Source organism: Ambystoma mexicanum, chromosome 2p (assembly GCF_040938575.1).
Source record: "Ambystoma mexicanum isolate Mex_15411 chromosome 2p, UKY_AmexF1_1, whole genome shotgun sequence".
NCBI classification, from domain to species: Eukaryota; Metazoa; Chordata; class Amphibia; order Caudata; family Ambystomatidae; genus Ambystoma; species Ambystoma mexicanum.
The window spans coordinates 1,093,423,996-1,093,440,546 of record NC_090923.1 but is presented as its reverse complement, the minus strand read 5'-3'; the positions used below and the strand labels follow the sequence as shown (position 1 = coordinate 1,093,440,546).

The 16,551-nt window shown below is 56.6% G+C and overlaps 1 protein-coding gene across 3 annotated transcripts in view; it reads left to right on the top strand.

Annotated features, from left to right (window-relative positions):
* Positions 1-16,551, top strand: part of MAJIN (membrane anchored junction protein) — a 1,009,257-nt gene that overhangs the window by 537,270 nt on the left and 455,436 nt on the right. For all 3 annotated transcript variants that reach the window (XM_069643075.1, XM_069643074.1, XM_069643076.1), the window contains exon 5: positions 1,932-1,983. In XM_069643075.1, coding sequence (XP_069499176.1) covers positions 1,932-1,983 — 52 coding nt within the window. The remainder of the gene's footprint in view (positions 1-1,931; positions 1,984-16,551) is intronic.

Below are 16,551 nucleotides of genomic sequence, written 5' to 3'. Positions count from 1 at the left end.
TCGGACCTGGCGGGCAGAAAGGCACCCGCGAGCACAGCATGTCGGATGCAACGGCATCGTCATAAACGGTGCCGGTGCATCCGACCTCCCCATTCCCATTGAGCCCCATGGGACCGAATGGGAATGGGGAGCATATTTTTTCCAGCGCCAGCAAATGGGCAATTACCGGGTCCGTTAGTGCTGTAATGATCCAGTAATTGCCCACTTGCGGGCACTGGAAAAAATTGCAAGTTTGACGGCAGCCTACTGGTTTTACCTCAAGGCTACTGCCAAACTTGTAATGAGGCCCATAATAGTTCACATCACCTTGAAGAGGTGCACAAAGGGCTGAGAACCAAATCGAATCCTAGGCCTGGGGCGATCTGCCCTAACTAATCACAGCTTAGAAAGTCAGTGGATGATGGCAAGGGGTACGAACCAATGTTAAGCCCATTACTCTGCAACAATGTAATCGTTTTTCGGGGAAGAGCCCAGGCGTTGATGCCACACATGTACAAAACTGGACCGCATGCCATGGAGAGCTGAGAAATACTAGAGAATTCATAATCGTTTCAGACTTCTTCAATCATCTGACACTTGACAAATGAATCACACATAGTATTATGTTTTTATAGTTTAATTTAAGAAACATAACATACTTATAATTCTAAAACAGGTCTCAAAAGTTATTAATAAATAATACACAAGATACTTCATCCCTTTCAGCCTTGGGCCACAGTGGCAAATGGCATTCAGGTGGTAATACATGGCTTGTATGATTGAGTTTACAGATTGCTTGCTTAAAAATGGTAAGGTAAAATGGTGTGGTAAAGACACATGAATCATATATTTCATTTGTACAGCTTAATTGGATTGGGAACACCAAAGAGAAATTTGGGGTGACACAAAGGGTCAAATGCACTGGTCCTTCTATAGGCCCCTGAACATCCCAGAGCACAACCAATCTCGATATGGGAACCGCTGGGATTCCCACCCATCCAAAAGTATGGGCATGTTCAGGGTGCTGTTTTTCAAAGTCAGGCAAGTCCAGTGGGATCTTGTGGGATGCCTGAATCACACCATCAGGATTCCATATGGCCAGCCTGTTGGGATGGGCACAAGTTCGTCCAGAGTTTTTGTAAAGTTTAAAAACAATTGCCAAAGTAAACATGTACCTTTATATTTGCATATAGTCTTTCCCCTTTTGTAATGGCTTGGTAGGCAAAGAACGATGGTCTGGATGGTTTCCCAGAATAGTGCCAGAGGTCAAGATGAATTCTAAACCTTCCTGCCATTATTTCTTTTGTTTTGCTGTAGTCACCCCAAGAGGGACGGGTCTGCCCATATGTGGGTCACGTGCCTCCTGGGCCTAGAGACCCAAGCTAATCCTGCCGAAACATGTTTGGCGATGCTTGTGGTTTCGTGCAAAAGGGATGCGACCAAGCAGTTCGGGGATGGACTGGCCCTTTTGGGGTGGGTCCAAGCCTGATTTGCATTTGGTCTTTCCCCTTTTGACAGGCGAACAATGATGGTCTGAAGGGTTACCCAGGTAAATGGCAGAGGTTAGGATTAATTCTAAACCTTCCAGCCATCACCTCTTTTGTTTTGCCTTATATAAAGTGATACAGACATAACGATATGAACATTGCATACAATACCATTCCCCAAACCTTCCTACACCCGCAAGGTGATATGCAAAACATGGTTACTCACCTCTTTGGACAAGTGAAGAGAAGCTTCCACTTGACCCATTTAATTCTGCCTTATATCAGTGAGTGCTGAGTGAGTGGTGAAGTACAATTTGCATGGTCTGTTGCTTAAATGCATACATTGAAGTTGTTCATTGAAATAAAAAGATAATTAGTTATTTATTATAGTACTTAACTGTAAAAGTCAATATTACCTACGTGTGCACTGATATCTAATCATATAAGATGCTTGATTATCTTTAGGACTGCTGTTCTACAGACAAGCTATACCAAGTCTCCAACAGAATTTGAACTGGTAAGTTAAGGTGAAGGTTATCTTTTACATAAGCATTTATAACTTTTCTTTTCAAGATTTTTCAAGCTGTGCACTTTACAAAAAAAAATGATCTTGTCTTTGAGTACAAATACCTGCATGTCTTGATATGCAGTAGAATCCGTGAACGGATAACACGGCAGCATATACGTGTGAATGGGGTAGCACTTCTTTAAACATAAAGAGATGTTCCAGTGCCTAACATGTTTACGTTCTCGCACACTGACACCTTGTGTAGCCAAACATGAATACTGTGATTAGGATGAGGTGAAGAATGGGATTCTGGGGTTCCTAATGTATGCCAGTGTCTTGGCCATGTTCCCACCCTATTCAAACTCATGCACTTTAAGCAGTAGTGGCCCTCATCACAACAGGTGTTCCCTCGCTCTTTCATGCTGTCTTTCAAATTTTTATGTTTTTGAAGACAGTTATTTATCTAACTGACCTGTTTTGTGAACGTGAACCCAGTGGTCTACAGAATTGTTAGACTGACAGGGTAATTCATAGAATTTCGCAGAAAAGTGTCGCAAGCGGCTGGCGCAGAGTGTCCGCGTGCGATTGACTGCGCCAGGCACGTGCGCTAAAACCGATTTCCGCGCACAGCGTATTCATGGATTTCAGGCTCCCAAACCAGCCGTGGCGCAGAGTATCGCAGCGACCCTGCAGCAGCGCCAGTAACGCCCCCAAGAACGCCCTCGCGCAAGGAAAAGCCATCAAAATCGCTAAATCATCGCAAAGGGCAGCGCTAACCCTGGACCAGTCCACAGGGCTGCCAAACAAGGAACGCAAAGCGGGTAACGTGCATATCAGGGGTACGCGTGAAGTTTTACACGCGATTAGCCAGGGCACGTGTATCACAGAGGTACGCAGGAATTATCACACGCGATTTGGCTGGGTACGTATATTACAGGGGTGCGCGGGAATTATCACACGCGATTTGGCTGGGTACGTGTATTCCAGGGGTGCGCGGGAATTATCACACGCGATTTGGCTGGGTACGTGTATTCCAGGGGTGCGCGGGAATCATCACACGCGATTTGGCTGGGTAGGTGTATTACAGGGGTACACGGGAAGTTCTACACGCGATTCGGCTGGGTACGTGTATTACAGGGGTGCGCGGGAATTCTCACATGCGATTTGGCCAGGTACGTGTATTACAGGGGTGCGTGGGAATTATCACACGCGATTTGGCTGGGTAGGTGTATTACAGGGGTACACGGGAAGTTCTACACGCGATTCGGCTGGGTACGTGTATTACAGGGGTGCGCGGGAATTCTCACATGCGATTTGGCCAGGTACGTGTATTACAGGGGTGCGTGGGAATTATCACACGCGATTTGGCTTGGTACGTGTATTACAGGGGTGCGTGGGAAGTTGTACACGCGATTGGCCAGGGTACGTGTATTACAGGGGTATGTGGGAATTATCACACGCGATTTGGCTGGGTACGTGTATTACAGGGGTATGTGGGAATTATCACACGCGATTTGGCTGGGTACGTGTATTACAGGGGTACACGGGAAGTTCTACACGCGATTCGGCTGGGTACGTGTATTACAGGGGTGCGCGGGAATTCTCACATGCGATTTGGCCAGGTACGTGTATTACAGGGGTGTGCGGGAATTATCATACGCAATTAGGCTGGGTGGGTCCTCACAGGTGTTCCCTGTACACCCTCCACAGCCCCTGCAGGCAGCCCACAAAACAGGGGACTACCCTGCACACCTGCTCATGTCCCCCTGCACCCCCACCCCCCAGCAGTGCAGGGGGCAGCCTCCACCAGGCCCCCACTCATGTCACCCACCACCCCCACCCCCCAGCCACCAGGGACACCCTCCACCAGGCCCCCACTCATGTCTCCCACCACTCCCACCCCCAGCAGTGCAGGGGCAGCCTCCACCAGGCCCCCACTCATGTCACCCACCATCCCCACCCCCCAGCCACCAGGGTCACCCTCCACCAGGCCCCCACTCATGTCACCCACCACCCCCACCCCCCAGCCACCAGGGTCACCCTCCACCAGGCCCCCACTCATGTCTCCCACCACCCCCACCCCCCAGCCACCAGGGTCACCCTCCACCAGGCCCCCACTCATGTCTCCCACCACCCCCACCCCCCCGCCACCAGGGGCACCCTCCACCAGGCCCCCACTCATGTCTCCCACCACCCCCACCCCCCAGCCACCAGGGTCACCCTCCACCAGGCCCCCACTCATGTCACCCACCACCCCCACCCCCCAGCCACCAGGGTCACCCTCCACCAGGCCCCCACTCATGTCTCCCACCACCCCCACCCCCCAGCAGTGCAGGGGCAGCCTCCACCAGGCCCCCACTCATGTCCCCTATCACCCCCACCCCCCCGCCACCAGGGGCACCCTCCACCAGGCCCCCACTCATGTCTCCCACCACCCCCACCCCCCAGCAGTGCAGGGGCAGCCTCCACCAGGCCCCCACTCATGTCACCCACCACCCCCACCCCCCAGCCACCAGGGTCACCCTCCACCAGGCCCCCACTCATGTCTCCCACCACCCCCACCCCCCAGCAGTGCAGGGGCAGCCTCCACCAGGCCCCCACTCATGTCCCCTATCACCCCCACCCCCCGCCACCAGGGGCACCCTCCACCAGGCCCCCACTCATGTCTCCCACCACCCCCACCCCCCAGCAGTGCAGGGGCAGCCTCCACCAGGCCCCCACTCATGTCACCCACCACCCCCACCCTCCAGCCACCAGGGTCACCCTCCACCAGGCCCCCACTCATGTCACCCACCACCCCCACCCCCCAGCCACCAGGGTCACCCTCCACCAGGCCCCCACTCATGTCTCCCACCACCCCCACCCCCCAGCCACCAGGGTCACCCTCCACCAGGCCCCCACTCATGTCTCCCACCACCCCCACCCCCCAGCAGTGCAGGGGCAGCCTCCACCAGGCCCCCACTCATGTCCCCTATCACCCCCACCCCCCTGCCACCAGGGGCACCCTCCACCAGGCCCCCACTCATGTCTCCCACCACCCCCACCCCCCAGCAGTGCAGGGGCAGCCTCCACCAGGCCCCCACTCATGTCACCCACCACCCCCACCCCCCAGCCACCAGGGTCACCCTCCACCAGGCCCCCACTCATGTCACCCACCACCCCCACCCCCCAGCCACCAGGGTCACCCTCCACCAGGCCCCCACTCATGTCTCCCACCACCCCCACCCCCCAGCCACCAGGGTCACCCTCCACCAGGCCCCCACTCATGTCTCCCACCACCCCCACCCCCCAGCCACCAGGGTCACCCTCCACCAGGCCCCCACTCATGTCTCCCACCACCCCCACCCCCCAGCAGTGCAGGGGCAGCCTCCACCAGGCCCCCACTCATGTCCCCTATCACCCCCACCCCCCCGCCACCAGGGGCACCCTCCACCAGGCCCCCACTCATGTCTCCCACCACCCCCACCCCCCAGCAGTGCAGGGGCAGCCTCCACCAGGCCCCCACTCATGTCACCCACCACCCCCAGCCACCAGGGTCACCCTCCACCAGGCCCCCACTCATGTCACCCACCACCCCCACCCCCCAGCCACCAGGGTCACCCTCCACCAGGCCCCCACTCATGTCTCCCACCACCCCCACCCCCCAGCCACCAGGGTCACCCTCCACCAGGCCCCCACTCATGTCTCCCACCACCCCCACCCCCCAGCCACCAGGGTCACCCTCCACCAGGCCCCCACTCATGTCTCCCACCACCCCCAACCCCCCGCCACCAGGGGCACCCTCCACCAGGCCCCCACTCATGTCTCCACCACCCCCACCCCCCTGCCACCATGTGCAGCCCCCACCAGGTCCTCACAATGTGCGTAATGGTCCGCCTCCACAGCCAAAAAGCCCTACCAAGTAACCCATTCACCCACATGGAAATGGAAATCACATGTTACACCCCCAATGTTCATGAAGCAAATGAACCCATGTCCGTCACACACATATTTTCCAATTGAATGGGAAAACACACAACATGACATGCATGAAACCAATGAGATGAAACCACACAGTGAACAATGTAAAAAAAAATGTATTAGAAAAAAATACGAATGCTAAAGAAAGAAAACTAACTACAATGTAAATGTGAAAAAAGAAGCTGCATGTCCGCATAAAAACACAAAACTAGAAAATCTAATCCAAAAAATTTTGTCCAAAGTGAAATGTCAAAACTCTCCGTGCAACAAAGAACTATGTACAAAAATAACAAGCGTCCATCATCACAACAGAACTAAGGAAACCTCCTAAAAAACCTACCTAAATATCAACTATATACAAAAAGTGGAGCAGTGTCCGTCGACTCCAAATCATAAGAAAAAACAAAGGAAACCTAAAACTAAAGAACTATATACAAAGGCGGCGGGCAAGTCCAGCGGCTCACTCTGTGGTGTTCCGGGCCAGGGCATCATCGAACTCCTGTTCGATGTCCCGGAGGCGGTCCAGTTCCATGGCCCCGAGGGTCCGCAGGGACGACGCCGTGTCCTCCTCCAACCCCCTGCGGATTGCCTCGAGGCACTCGGCCCGCCTCAGGGCCCTCCGCATGGAGTTCTCCGCCCTGACCATTGTGAGCCGCGCCTCTTCCGCCCGCCGCCGCTCCGCACCTATGGCGTGGCCCAACCGCTGCCACACGGAAGACACTCTCTGTCCTGGGTTCTCCTGCCCTCCGGCCGATGCCTGCCCCTCCGATGTCGAAGGCCCCGAGCCTTCATGGCTCCCACCATCTTGCTGCTGCTGCTGCTCTGCCTCTGCCCGTGCACTGCCTCCTGCTGCCTGCACATCCTCCGCCGGCTGGGGTGCAGTTGTTGATGTGGCCACCCCTGCTGGACGTCCGACTCCCGACTGTGGCAGGGATGCCTCCTCCACCAGCCTGGCCGCACTGTCAGAGGCAGCTCCACAGGGCACCCAGGTGACTGATGGGTGGGAAGATGGCACAGAGGACGACTGGCGCGTAGGGGGTCCAGTTGAGGAGGGGGTCGGAACAAGCCCCATCAGACGGAGGAATCCGGTCTGGGTGACCTGTCCCAGCAGGCTGACGTGGTCAACGAGCCATTCGAGATGACGTGCAGTCTCTCCATGAAAAGACTGCAGGTCACCTCGCATGGCCCGTTGACGCAACGCCACACCAGCCAGGACAGGCTCAACCCGGACCTGGATAGCCACGTCCGCAGGCAGAGGAAGGCCAGTTGACGTCAGCTCATCCCCTGCCTGAAAACGGGTCTGGACATAGGCATCCCTGCTGGTGCAAGATGATGCAGGGACAGGATCGGGGACAGGATTGCACACAGGCACCTCCGCGGCCGCCTGTGCTGCCTCCTGTCCCTGGTCCTGGACTGCACCACTAGCACCAGTGGGATCCCCACCTCCAGACCCCGTCTCTGGTGCTTGCACGGCCTCCTCCTCCACCAGACCCCCCACCAACCTGGATGACTCCGTGCCATCTTCCCCTGTTGGGCCCTGTGGGGTCCCAGCTGCCCCTTCTGCTGCCGAGGAGTCCAACTGCAACCTCCGCCTCTTGGACCTCCCCCCGGCAGCTGCGGCCTGGGACGCGGCACCGGACTCCTCACTCCCCGACGAGATGACAACACGGGAGGGGAGCCGGGCCTTGCGTCTCCGGCTGGCGGTCGGATCCCCGCCGCTGTGCTCCACAGCACCTTCTCCGCCCTCTTCATCAGTTGATGCTGCAGACAGGGAGAAACAAAACACAGGCATCAGGGCACTGTACAATGGACACATACACGCATGACAGTTGCACATGAGTGGCATTGGCAAACCTCAGACATGTCATCACAATCCCCAACACACATGTCATTGCAACTGGCACACATGAGCCATACCACAGCCATATCGCAACTGCCACCACCATCCCTACACATACAACAGCATCAGCAGCCAAAGGGGAGCCATACATCACATGCAACACAGGAAGTGCACCACACATGTACACACACCACCACACTTGCATGCATGTCTACACCTCTGCCAAGTGTCGCACTGTTCAGACGGGCATCCATGTCACATCTGCCAATCAGGCTTCCACATACCGCTGTCACATGCATCCATGTAGCATCACTGTTGCACCTTTGACAAATACATGCACATGTACACAGTGCTCATACATGCAGCCGAAAACAACATACATGCCTGACATCACGGACATGTCTACTTACATACACATTCATCCAAACATGTGTGCACGCACAACTGCATTTGCCATGCAAGCCCACACACACAAGCACCATCCATGTCTCACACATTACAGCCCTCGCATGTGTCAGCCCCACGGCCCTGTACACCCCCACCCATACTCCACCCCATACAAACAGATGTGCAACCGGCACAATGGGGAATGATCACCACACGCCCTGCTCACAACCAGGATGCATGTTCACTCACCGCTCGACTCCAGACGGCTCTGCTTCTCTAGGACCTGGACGTGGAGCGCTGGGGATATGCGTTCCAGGACCCCCATCTGTTCTTCCGACAAGTGGCCCCGGCGCCCCTTGGCATCCGCTGCCTTCAAGAGGCGCCGGGCCTTGTTCAGGGTCCTGGACCTGAAGTCCTCCCAGCGCTTCCTGACATGTTGTAAGTCCCGGACTGCCACCCCTTCCGCGTTGATGGCAGTCACGATGTCAGTCCAGATCCGAGTCCGTCCTTCCTTGTCGGCGCGGGAACTTCCAAAGAGGGCATCATACTGCCCCAGGACTTGCTCCACCAGGACACCAACTTCGGTGGCACTGAAGCTGGTGCCCCTCTGCCTCTCTGGCCGGGGGTTGTCAGTGGTCACAGATGGTGTTAGCCCCGACATGACAACCCCAGAGGCAGGAGTGGGTGGGCAACTGGGTCCTGGGGCTGGGCTGTGGAGCGATGAAATTCCAGTCGGGAGTCTTCTGTTCCAGCAGGGGTGGTCACAGCAACAGCACCCCTGGCTGATGTGCAGGCAGCAAATGGCAGTGCACGTGGGCAGCAGGCAGTCAGGCAGCAGCAGATAGCAGGTGGGAGCGTGCTCGGGGCTCTGGGGGGCAGTAATTCGGCCTTCTGGGCAGGAGCGTGGTCTCCCGTGTGCTCACGCGTGGCCAGCTTGGTACGGAGTGAATTGGCACGTGAAAATCCTGCACGTCAGCGTGAAAACCGAGGAAAGGCCCTTAGCGCGTAAGCGCGTCAGCACGCATACGCGATTCCATTGGACCAAAGGCCCTCAGCGCGTAAGCGCGTCTGTGACGTGACCCGCACGGGTGTTTCCCACACAGCACGTGATGACAGAGCACACGTGGAAAGACTGCACGTCAGAGTCTCATCGCGTGTAATTGGACAAAAGTGCGTGTACACGCGATTGGCCTATGTACGTGTATATGAGGTGTGCGCGGACACTTACACACGCAAGTACGTCAGCGCACCTGTATCCCGGTGTACGGCCATTTCCACCAATCACACGCAATGAGACTCTGACGTGCAGTCTTTCCACGTGTGCTCTGTCATCACGTGCTGTGTGGGAAACACCCGTGCGGGTCACGTCACAGACGCGCTTACGCGCTGAGGGCCTTTGGTCCAATGGAATCACGTATGCGTGCTGACGCGCTTACGCGCTAAGGGCCTTTCCTCGGTTTTCACGCTGACGTGCAGGATTTTCACGTGCCAATTCACTCCGTACCAAGCTGGCCACGCGTGAGCACACGGGAGACCACGCTCCTGCCCAGAAGGCCGAATTACTGCCCCCCAGAGCCCCGAGCACGCTCCCACCTGCTATCTGCTGCTGCCTGACTGCCTGCTGCCCACGTGCACTGCCATTTGCTGCCTGCACATCAGCCAGGGGTGCTGTTGCTGTGACCACCCCTGCTGGAACAGAAGACTCCCGACTGGAATTCCATCGCTCCACAGCCCAGCCCCAGGACCCAGTTGCCCACCCACTCCTGCCTCTGGGGTTGTCATGTCGGGGCTAACACCATCTGTGACCACTGACAACCCCCGGCCAGAGAGGCAGAGGGGCACCAGCTTCAGTGCCACCGAAGTTGGTGTCCTGGTGGAGCAAGTCCTGGGGCAGTATGATGCCCTCTTTGGAAGTTCCCGCGCCGACAAGGAAGGACGGACTCGGATCTGGACTGACATCGTGACTGCCATCAACGCGGAGGGGGTGGCAGTCCGGGACTTACAACATGTCAGGAAGCGCTGGGAGGACTTCAGGTCCAGGACCCTGAACAAGGCCCGGCGCCTCTTGAAGGCAGCGGATGCCAAGGGGCGCCGGGGCCACTTGTCGGAAGAACAGATGGGGGTCCTGGAACGCATATCCCCAGCGCTCCACGTCCAGGTCCTAGAGAAGCAGAGCCGTCTGGAGTCGAGCGGTGAGTGTACATGCATCCTGGTTGTGAGCAGGGCGTGTGGTGATCATTCCCCATTGTGCCGGTTGCACATCTGTTTGTATGGGGTGGAGTATGGGTGGGGGTGTACAGGGCCGTGGGGCTGACACATGCGAGGGCTGTAATGTGTGAGACATGGATGGTGCTTGTGTGTGTGGGCTTGCATGGCAAATGCAGTTGTGCGTGCACACATGTTTGGATGAATGTGTATGTAAGTAGACATGTCCGTGATGTCAGGCATGTATGTTGTTTTCGGCTGCATGTATGAGCACTGTGTACATGTGCATGGGTGTGTATTTGTCAAAGGTGCAACAGTGATGCTACATGGATGCATGTGACAGCGGTATGTGGAAGCCTGATTGGCAGATGTGACATGGATGCCCGTCTGAACAGTGCGACACTTGGCAGAGGTGTAGACATGCATGCAAGTGTGGTGGTGTGTGTACATGTGTGGTGCACTTCCTGTGTTGCATGTGATGTATGGCTCCCCTTTGGCTGCTGATGCTGTTGTATGTGTAGGGATGGTGGTGGCAGTTGCGATATGGCTGTGGTATGGCTCATGTGTGCCAGTTGCAATGACATGTGTGTTGGGGATTGTGATGACATGTCTGAGGTTTGCCAATGCCACTCATGTGCAACTGTCATGCGTGTATGTGTCCATTGTACAGTGCCCTGATGCCTGTGTTTTGTTTCTCCCTGTCTGCAGCGTCAACTGATGAAGAGGGCGGAGAAGGTGCTGTGGAGCACAGCGGCGGGGATCCAACCGCCAGCCGGAGACGCAAGGCCCGGCTCCCCTCCCGTGTTGTCATCTCGTCGGGGAGTGAGGAGTCCGGTGCCGCGTCCCAGGCCGCAGCTGCTGGGGGGAGGTCCAAGAGGCGGAGGTTGCAGTTGGACTCCTCGGCAGCAGAAGGGGCAGCTGGGACCCCACAGGGCCCAACAGGGGAAGATGGCACAGAGTCATCCAGGTTGGTGGGGGGTTTGGTGGAGGAGGGGGCCGCGCAAGCACCAGAGACAGGGTCTGGAGGTGGGGATCCCACTGGTGCTAGTGGTGCAGTGCAGGACCAGGGACAGGAGGCAGCAAAGGCGGCCGCGGAGGTGCCTGTGTGCAATCCTGTCCCCGGTCCTGTCCCTGCATCATCTTGCACCAGCAGGGATGCCTACGTCCAGACCCGTTTTCAGGCAGGGGATGAGCTGACGTCAACTGGCCTTCCTCTGCCTGCGGACGTGGCCATCCAGGTCCGGGTTGAGCCTGTCCTGGCTGGTGTGGCGTTGCGTCAACGGGCCATGCGAGGTGACCTGCAGTCTTTTCATGGAGAGACTGCACGTCATCTCGAATGGCTCGTTGACCACGTCAGCCTGCTGGGACAGGTCACCCAGGCCGGATTCCGCTGTCTGATGGGGCTTGCTCCGACCCCCTCATCAACTGGACCCCCTACGCGCCAGTCGTCCTCTGTGCCATCTTCCCACCGATCAGTCACCTGGGTGCCCTGTGGAGCTGACTCTGACAGTGCGGCCAGGCTGGTGGAGGAGGCATCCCTGCCACAGTCGGGAGTCGGACGTCCAGCAGGGGTGGCCACATCAACAGGTGCACCCCAGCCGGCGGAGGATGTGCAGGCAGCAGGAGGCAGTGCACGGGCAGAGGCAGAGCAGCAGCAGCAGCAAGATGGTGGGAGCCATGAAGGCTCGGGGCCTTCGACATCGGAGGGGCAGGCATCGGCCGGAGGGCAGGAGGACCCAGGACAGAGAGTGTCTTCCGTGTGGCAGCGGTTGGGCCACGCCATAGGTGCGGAGCGGCGGCGGGCGGAAGAGGCGCGGCTCACAATGGTCAGGGCGGAGAACTCCATGCGGAGGGCCCTGAGGCGGGCCGAGTGCCTCGAGGCAATCCGCAGGGGGTTGGAGGAGGACACGGCGTCGTCCCTGCGGACCCTCGGGGCCATGGAACTGGACCGCCTCCGGGACATCGAACAGGAGTTCGATGATGCCCTGGCCCGGAACACCACAGAGTGAGCCGCTGGACTTGCCCGCCGCCTTTGTATATAGTTCTTTAGTTTTAGGTTTCCTTTCGTTCTTATTATTATTTGGAGTCGACGGACACTGCTCCACTTTTTGTATATAGTTGATATTTAGGTAGGTTTTTTAGGAGGTTTCCTTAGTTCAGTTGTGATGATGGACCCTTGTTATTTTTGTACATAGTTCTTTGTTGCATGGAGAGTTTTTACATTTCACTTTGGACATAATTTTTTTGATTTGATTTTCTAGTTTTGTGTTTTTATGCGGACATGCAGCTTATTTTTTCACATTTACATTGTAGTTAGTTTTCTTTCTTTGGCATTTGTATTTTTTTCAATACATTTTTTTTTCCATTGTTCACTGTGTGGTTTCATCTCATTGGTTTCATGCATGTCATGTTGTGTGTTTTCCCATTCAATTGAAAATATGTGTGTGACGGACATGGGTTCATTTGCTTCATGTACATTGGGGGTGTAACATGTGATTTCCATTTCCATGTGGGTGAATGGGTTACTTGGTAGGGCTTTTTGGCTGTGGAGGCTGACCATTACGCACATGATTGGGGATTGTGAGGACCTGGTGGGGGCTGCACATGGTGGCAGGGGGGTGGGGGTGGTGGGAGACATGAGTGGGGGCCTGGTGGAGGCTGCCCCTGCACTGCCGGGGGGTGGGGGTGCAGGGGGACATGAGTGGGGGCCTGGTGGAGGTTGAGCCTGCACTGCTGGGGGGTGGGGGTGGTGGGAGACATGAGTGGGGGCCTGGTGGAGGCTGCCCCTGGTGGCTGGGGGGTGGGGGTGGTGGGTGACATGAGTGGGGGCCTGGTGGAGGGTGCCCCTGGTGGCTGGGGGGTGGGGGTGGTGGGAGACATGAGTGGGGGCCTGGTGGAGGGTGACCCTGCACTGCTGGGGTGTGGGGGTGATGGGAGACATGAGTGGGGGCCTGGTGGAGGGTGACCCTGGTGGCTGGGGGGTGGGGGTGGTGGGAGACATGAGTTGGACATGGGTGGGGGCCTGCTGGCAGGTGCCCCACAGTGCTGGGGGGTGGGGGTGGTGGGGGACATGAGTTGGACATGGGTGGGGGCCTGCTGGCAGGTGCCCCACAGTGCTGGGGGGTGGGGGTGGTGGGGGACATGAGTTGGACATGGGTGGGGGCCTGCTGGCAGGTGCCCCACAGTGCTGGGGGGTGGGGGTGCAAGGGGACATGAGTTGGTGTTCATTAGTTCAAGGAGACATGTGCCTTTGCTGGGGGGCATGCCCATGGTGGGTGGGCTGTCTGCGGGACATGACCAGGGATGCATGGTAGTCCCCTGTGGTGTGGGCTGCCTGCAGGGGCCGTGGAGGGTGTACAGGGTACACCTGGGAGGACCCACACTGTCAAATCACATGTGGAACTTCCCGCGCACCCCTGAAATACACGCGCCCAGGCTATTCGCGTGTGGGACTTCCCGCGCACCCCTGAAATACACGCGCCCAGGCTATTCGCGTGTGGAACTTCCCGCGCACCCCTGAAATACACGCGCCCAGGCTATTCGCGTGTGGAACTTCCCGCGCACCCCTGAAATACACGCGCCCAGGCTATTCGCGTGTGGAACTTCCCGCGCACCCCTGAAATACACGCGCCCCCAGGCTATTCGCGTGTGGAACTTCCCGCGCACCCCTGAAATACACGCGCCCAGGCTATTCGCGTGTGGAACTTCCTGCGCACCCCTGAAATACACGCGCCCAGGCTATTCGCGTGTGGAACTTCCCGCTCACCCCTGGAATACACGCGCCCCCAGGCTATTCGCGTGTGGAACTTCCCGCGCACCCCTGAAATACACGCGCCCAGGCTATTCGCGTGTGGAACTTCCCGCGCACCCCTGAAATACACGCGCCCAGGCTATTCGCGTGTGGAACTTCCCGCGCACCCCTGGAATACACGCGCCCCCAGGCTATTCGCGTGTGGAACTTCCCGCGCACCCCTGAAATACACGCGCCCAGGCTATTCGCGTGTGGAACTTCACGTGCACCCCTGAAATACACGTGCCCCCAGGCTATTCGCGTGTGGAACTTCCCGCGCACCCCTGAAATACACGCGCCCAGGCTATTCGCGTGTGGAACTTCCCGCGCACCCCTGGAATACACGCGCCCCCAGGCTATTCGCGTGTGGAACTTCCCGCGCACCCCTGAAATACACGCGCCCAGGCTATTCGCGTGTGGAACTTCCCGCGCACCCCTGAGATACACGCGCCCAGGCTATTCGCGTGTGGAACTTCCCGCGCACCCCTGAAATACACGCGCCCAGGCTATTCGCGTGTGGAACTTCACGCGCACCCCTGAAATACACGCGCCCAGGCTATTCGCGTGTGGAACTTCACGCGCACCCCTGAAATACACGTGTCCCCAGGCTATTCGCGTGTGGAACTTCCCGCGCACCCCTGAAATACACGCGCCCAGGCTATTCGCGTGTGGAACTTCACGCGCACCCCTGGAATACACGTAGCCCGCTCCCCCAGGCCCGATCGCGTGAGGAACTTCACGCGAACCCCTGTAATACACGTAGCCCGCTACCCCAGGCCCGATCGCGTGAGGAACTTCACGCGAACCCCTGTAATACACATCGCCCGCTCCCCCAGGCCCGATCGCGTGTGAAACTTCACGCGAACCCCTGAAATACACGTAGCACGCTCCCCCAGGCCCGATCGCGTGAGGAACTTCACGCGAACCCCTGTAATACACGTAGCCCGCTCGCCCAGACCCGATCGCGTGTGAAACTTCACGCGAACCCCTGAAATACACATAGCCCGCTCCCCCAGGCCCGATCGCGTGAATAACTTCACGCGAACCCCTGTGATGCACGTACCCTGCTGAAATCGCGTGTTAGACTTCCCGCGCACCCCGGTATACACGCACACGTATTTTTTGTCAGCGGGTGTCCGTGTTTGTGGGTACCCCTTTGCACGTCATTTTTCCTGGAGGGCCACAGTATGGGACATTCATCATGGCAGTATATAGGTGCTATTTGTTGGCGCACCTTTTGGCGCACATTTCTTACAGCCGCAGAGACGCTACCGCCTGCTTTCTTGTGGCGGTCGTGTTTGTGCCTGTGCGCTGGTTTGAGCGTGCGCTTTTTTGCCCTATTCTATTCCATGAATACGTGTTGTAGGCGAGCGTGTGGGCGTTCCGCGCACTTGTGCCCTGTACTTCCCCCGTGACGCCCACGTTTTGACAAGTTGTTCCCCATTCCGAGTGTTACGCCCGTGTTCTGCCTACTTTTGTTGCGTGCGCCGCGCTATGTGCGAATTTCGATGTGCCCTGTGTGATTTTCGCTGTGACCTGGCGCACGCTGTTAGATGGCCTGTGCGCCAACGTGCGCCGCGCACTTTTTTATCGCACATCCGCTGGTTTTCTCGCGCACGGCCTTCCATGAATCGACGTGCGCTGCTTTTCGTGCGATTTTCGCAATTGCACTGCGATTTTCGCTATTCCACTGCGATTCGCATGTTTTTGCCCACTTGCGCCGCGCTAATTATTCCATGAATCGGCCTCTTAATGTATTTGTATTGCGTTTCTGCATTGCCCTTTATGAATCATGCTCAATCAGTATTTAGCGAAAAGAAAACACGATTACTGAGATAGCCTCAAGTGATGACTGACAAATCAACTATGTACTTGAAAAGTGTTGTGGGGCCAATGGTGTTGAATTAAAATGATTGCTCAATAAAATGTGTTATGTGAAATTGATTGAGCTTGTACTTTCAAATATTGCCATCAGGTTTTCATCAGGAATATTGTAGTGAAACATTGTAACATTACATTTTGATAACTGTCACTAATAGGTGAGAAAGAATATTACCCAGGCTTACAGCTCAGGGAGTCTTGATTCTGTTAAAGACACAGAGGCAATCATTATGCTTATCCTTCTTTAATACCACACTCCAACAGGCTTTCAAAACATATACTTTTCCTCTTTTATTTTTAAACAGAAAAACACACATAAAACAATTTCCTAGAAGTCTCTCCTGTATGGTAGTTCCCTGCCAGCAGTGTCATCCAATAAGGACCCTTCCTTTCTCACAAGCCCCTTCCTGTCCAGGTCCTATCCTCTTTCTTTTGGGTGTCCTGAAACTAACACCCACTGAAGCCAAAACGAACCAACTAAATCAAACGGTCCAAAACCGCCATAGCATCCCTC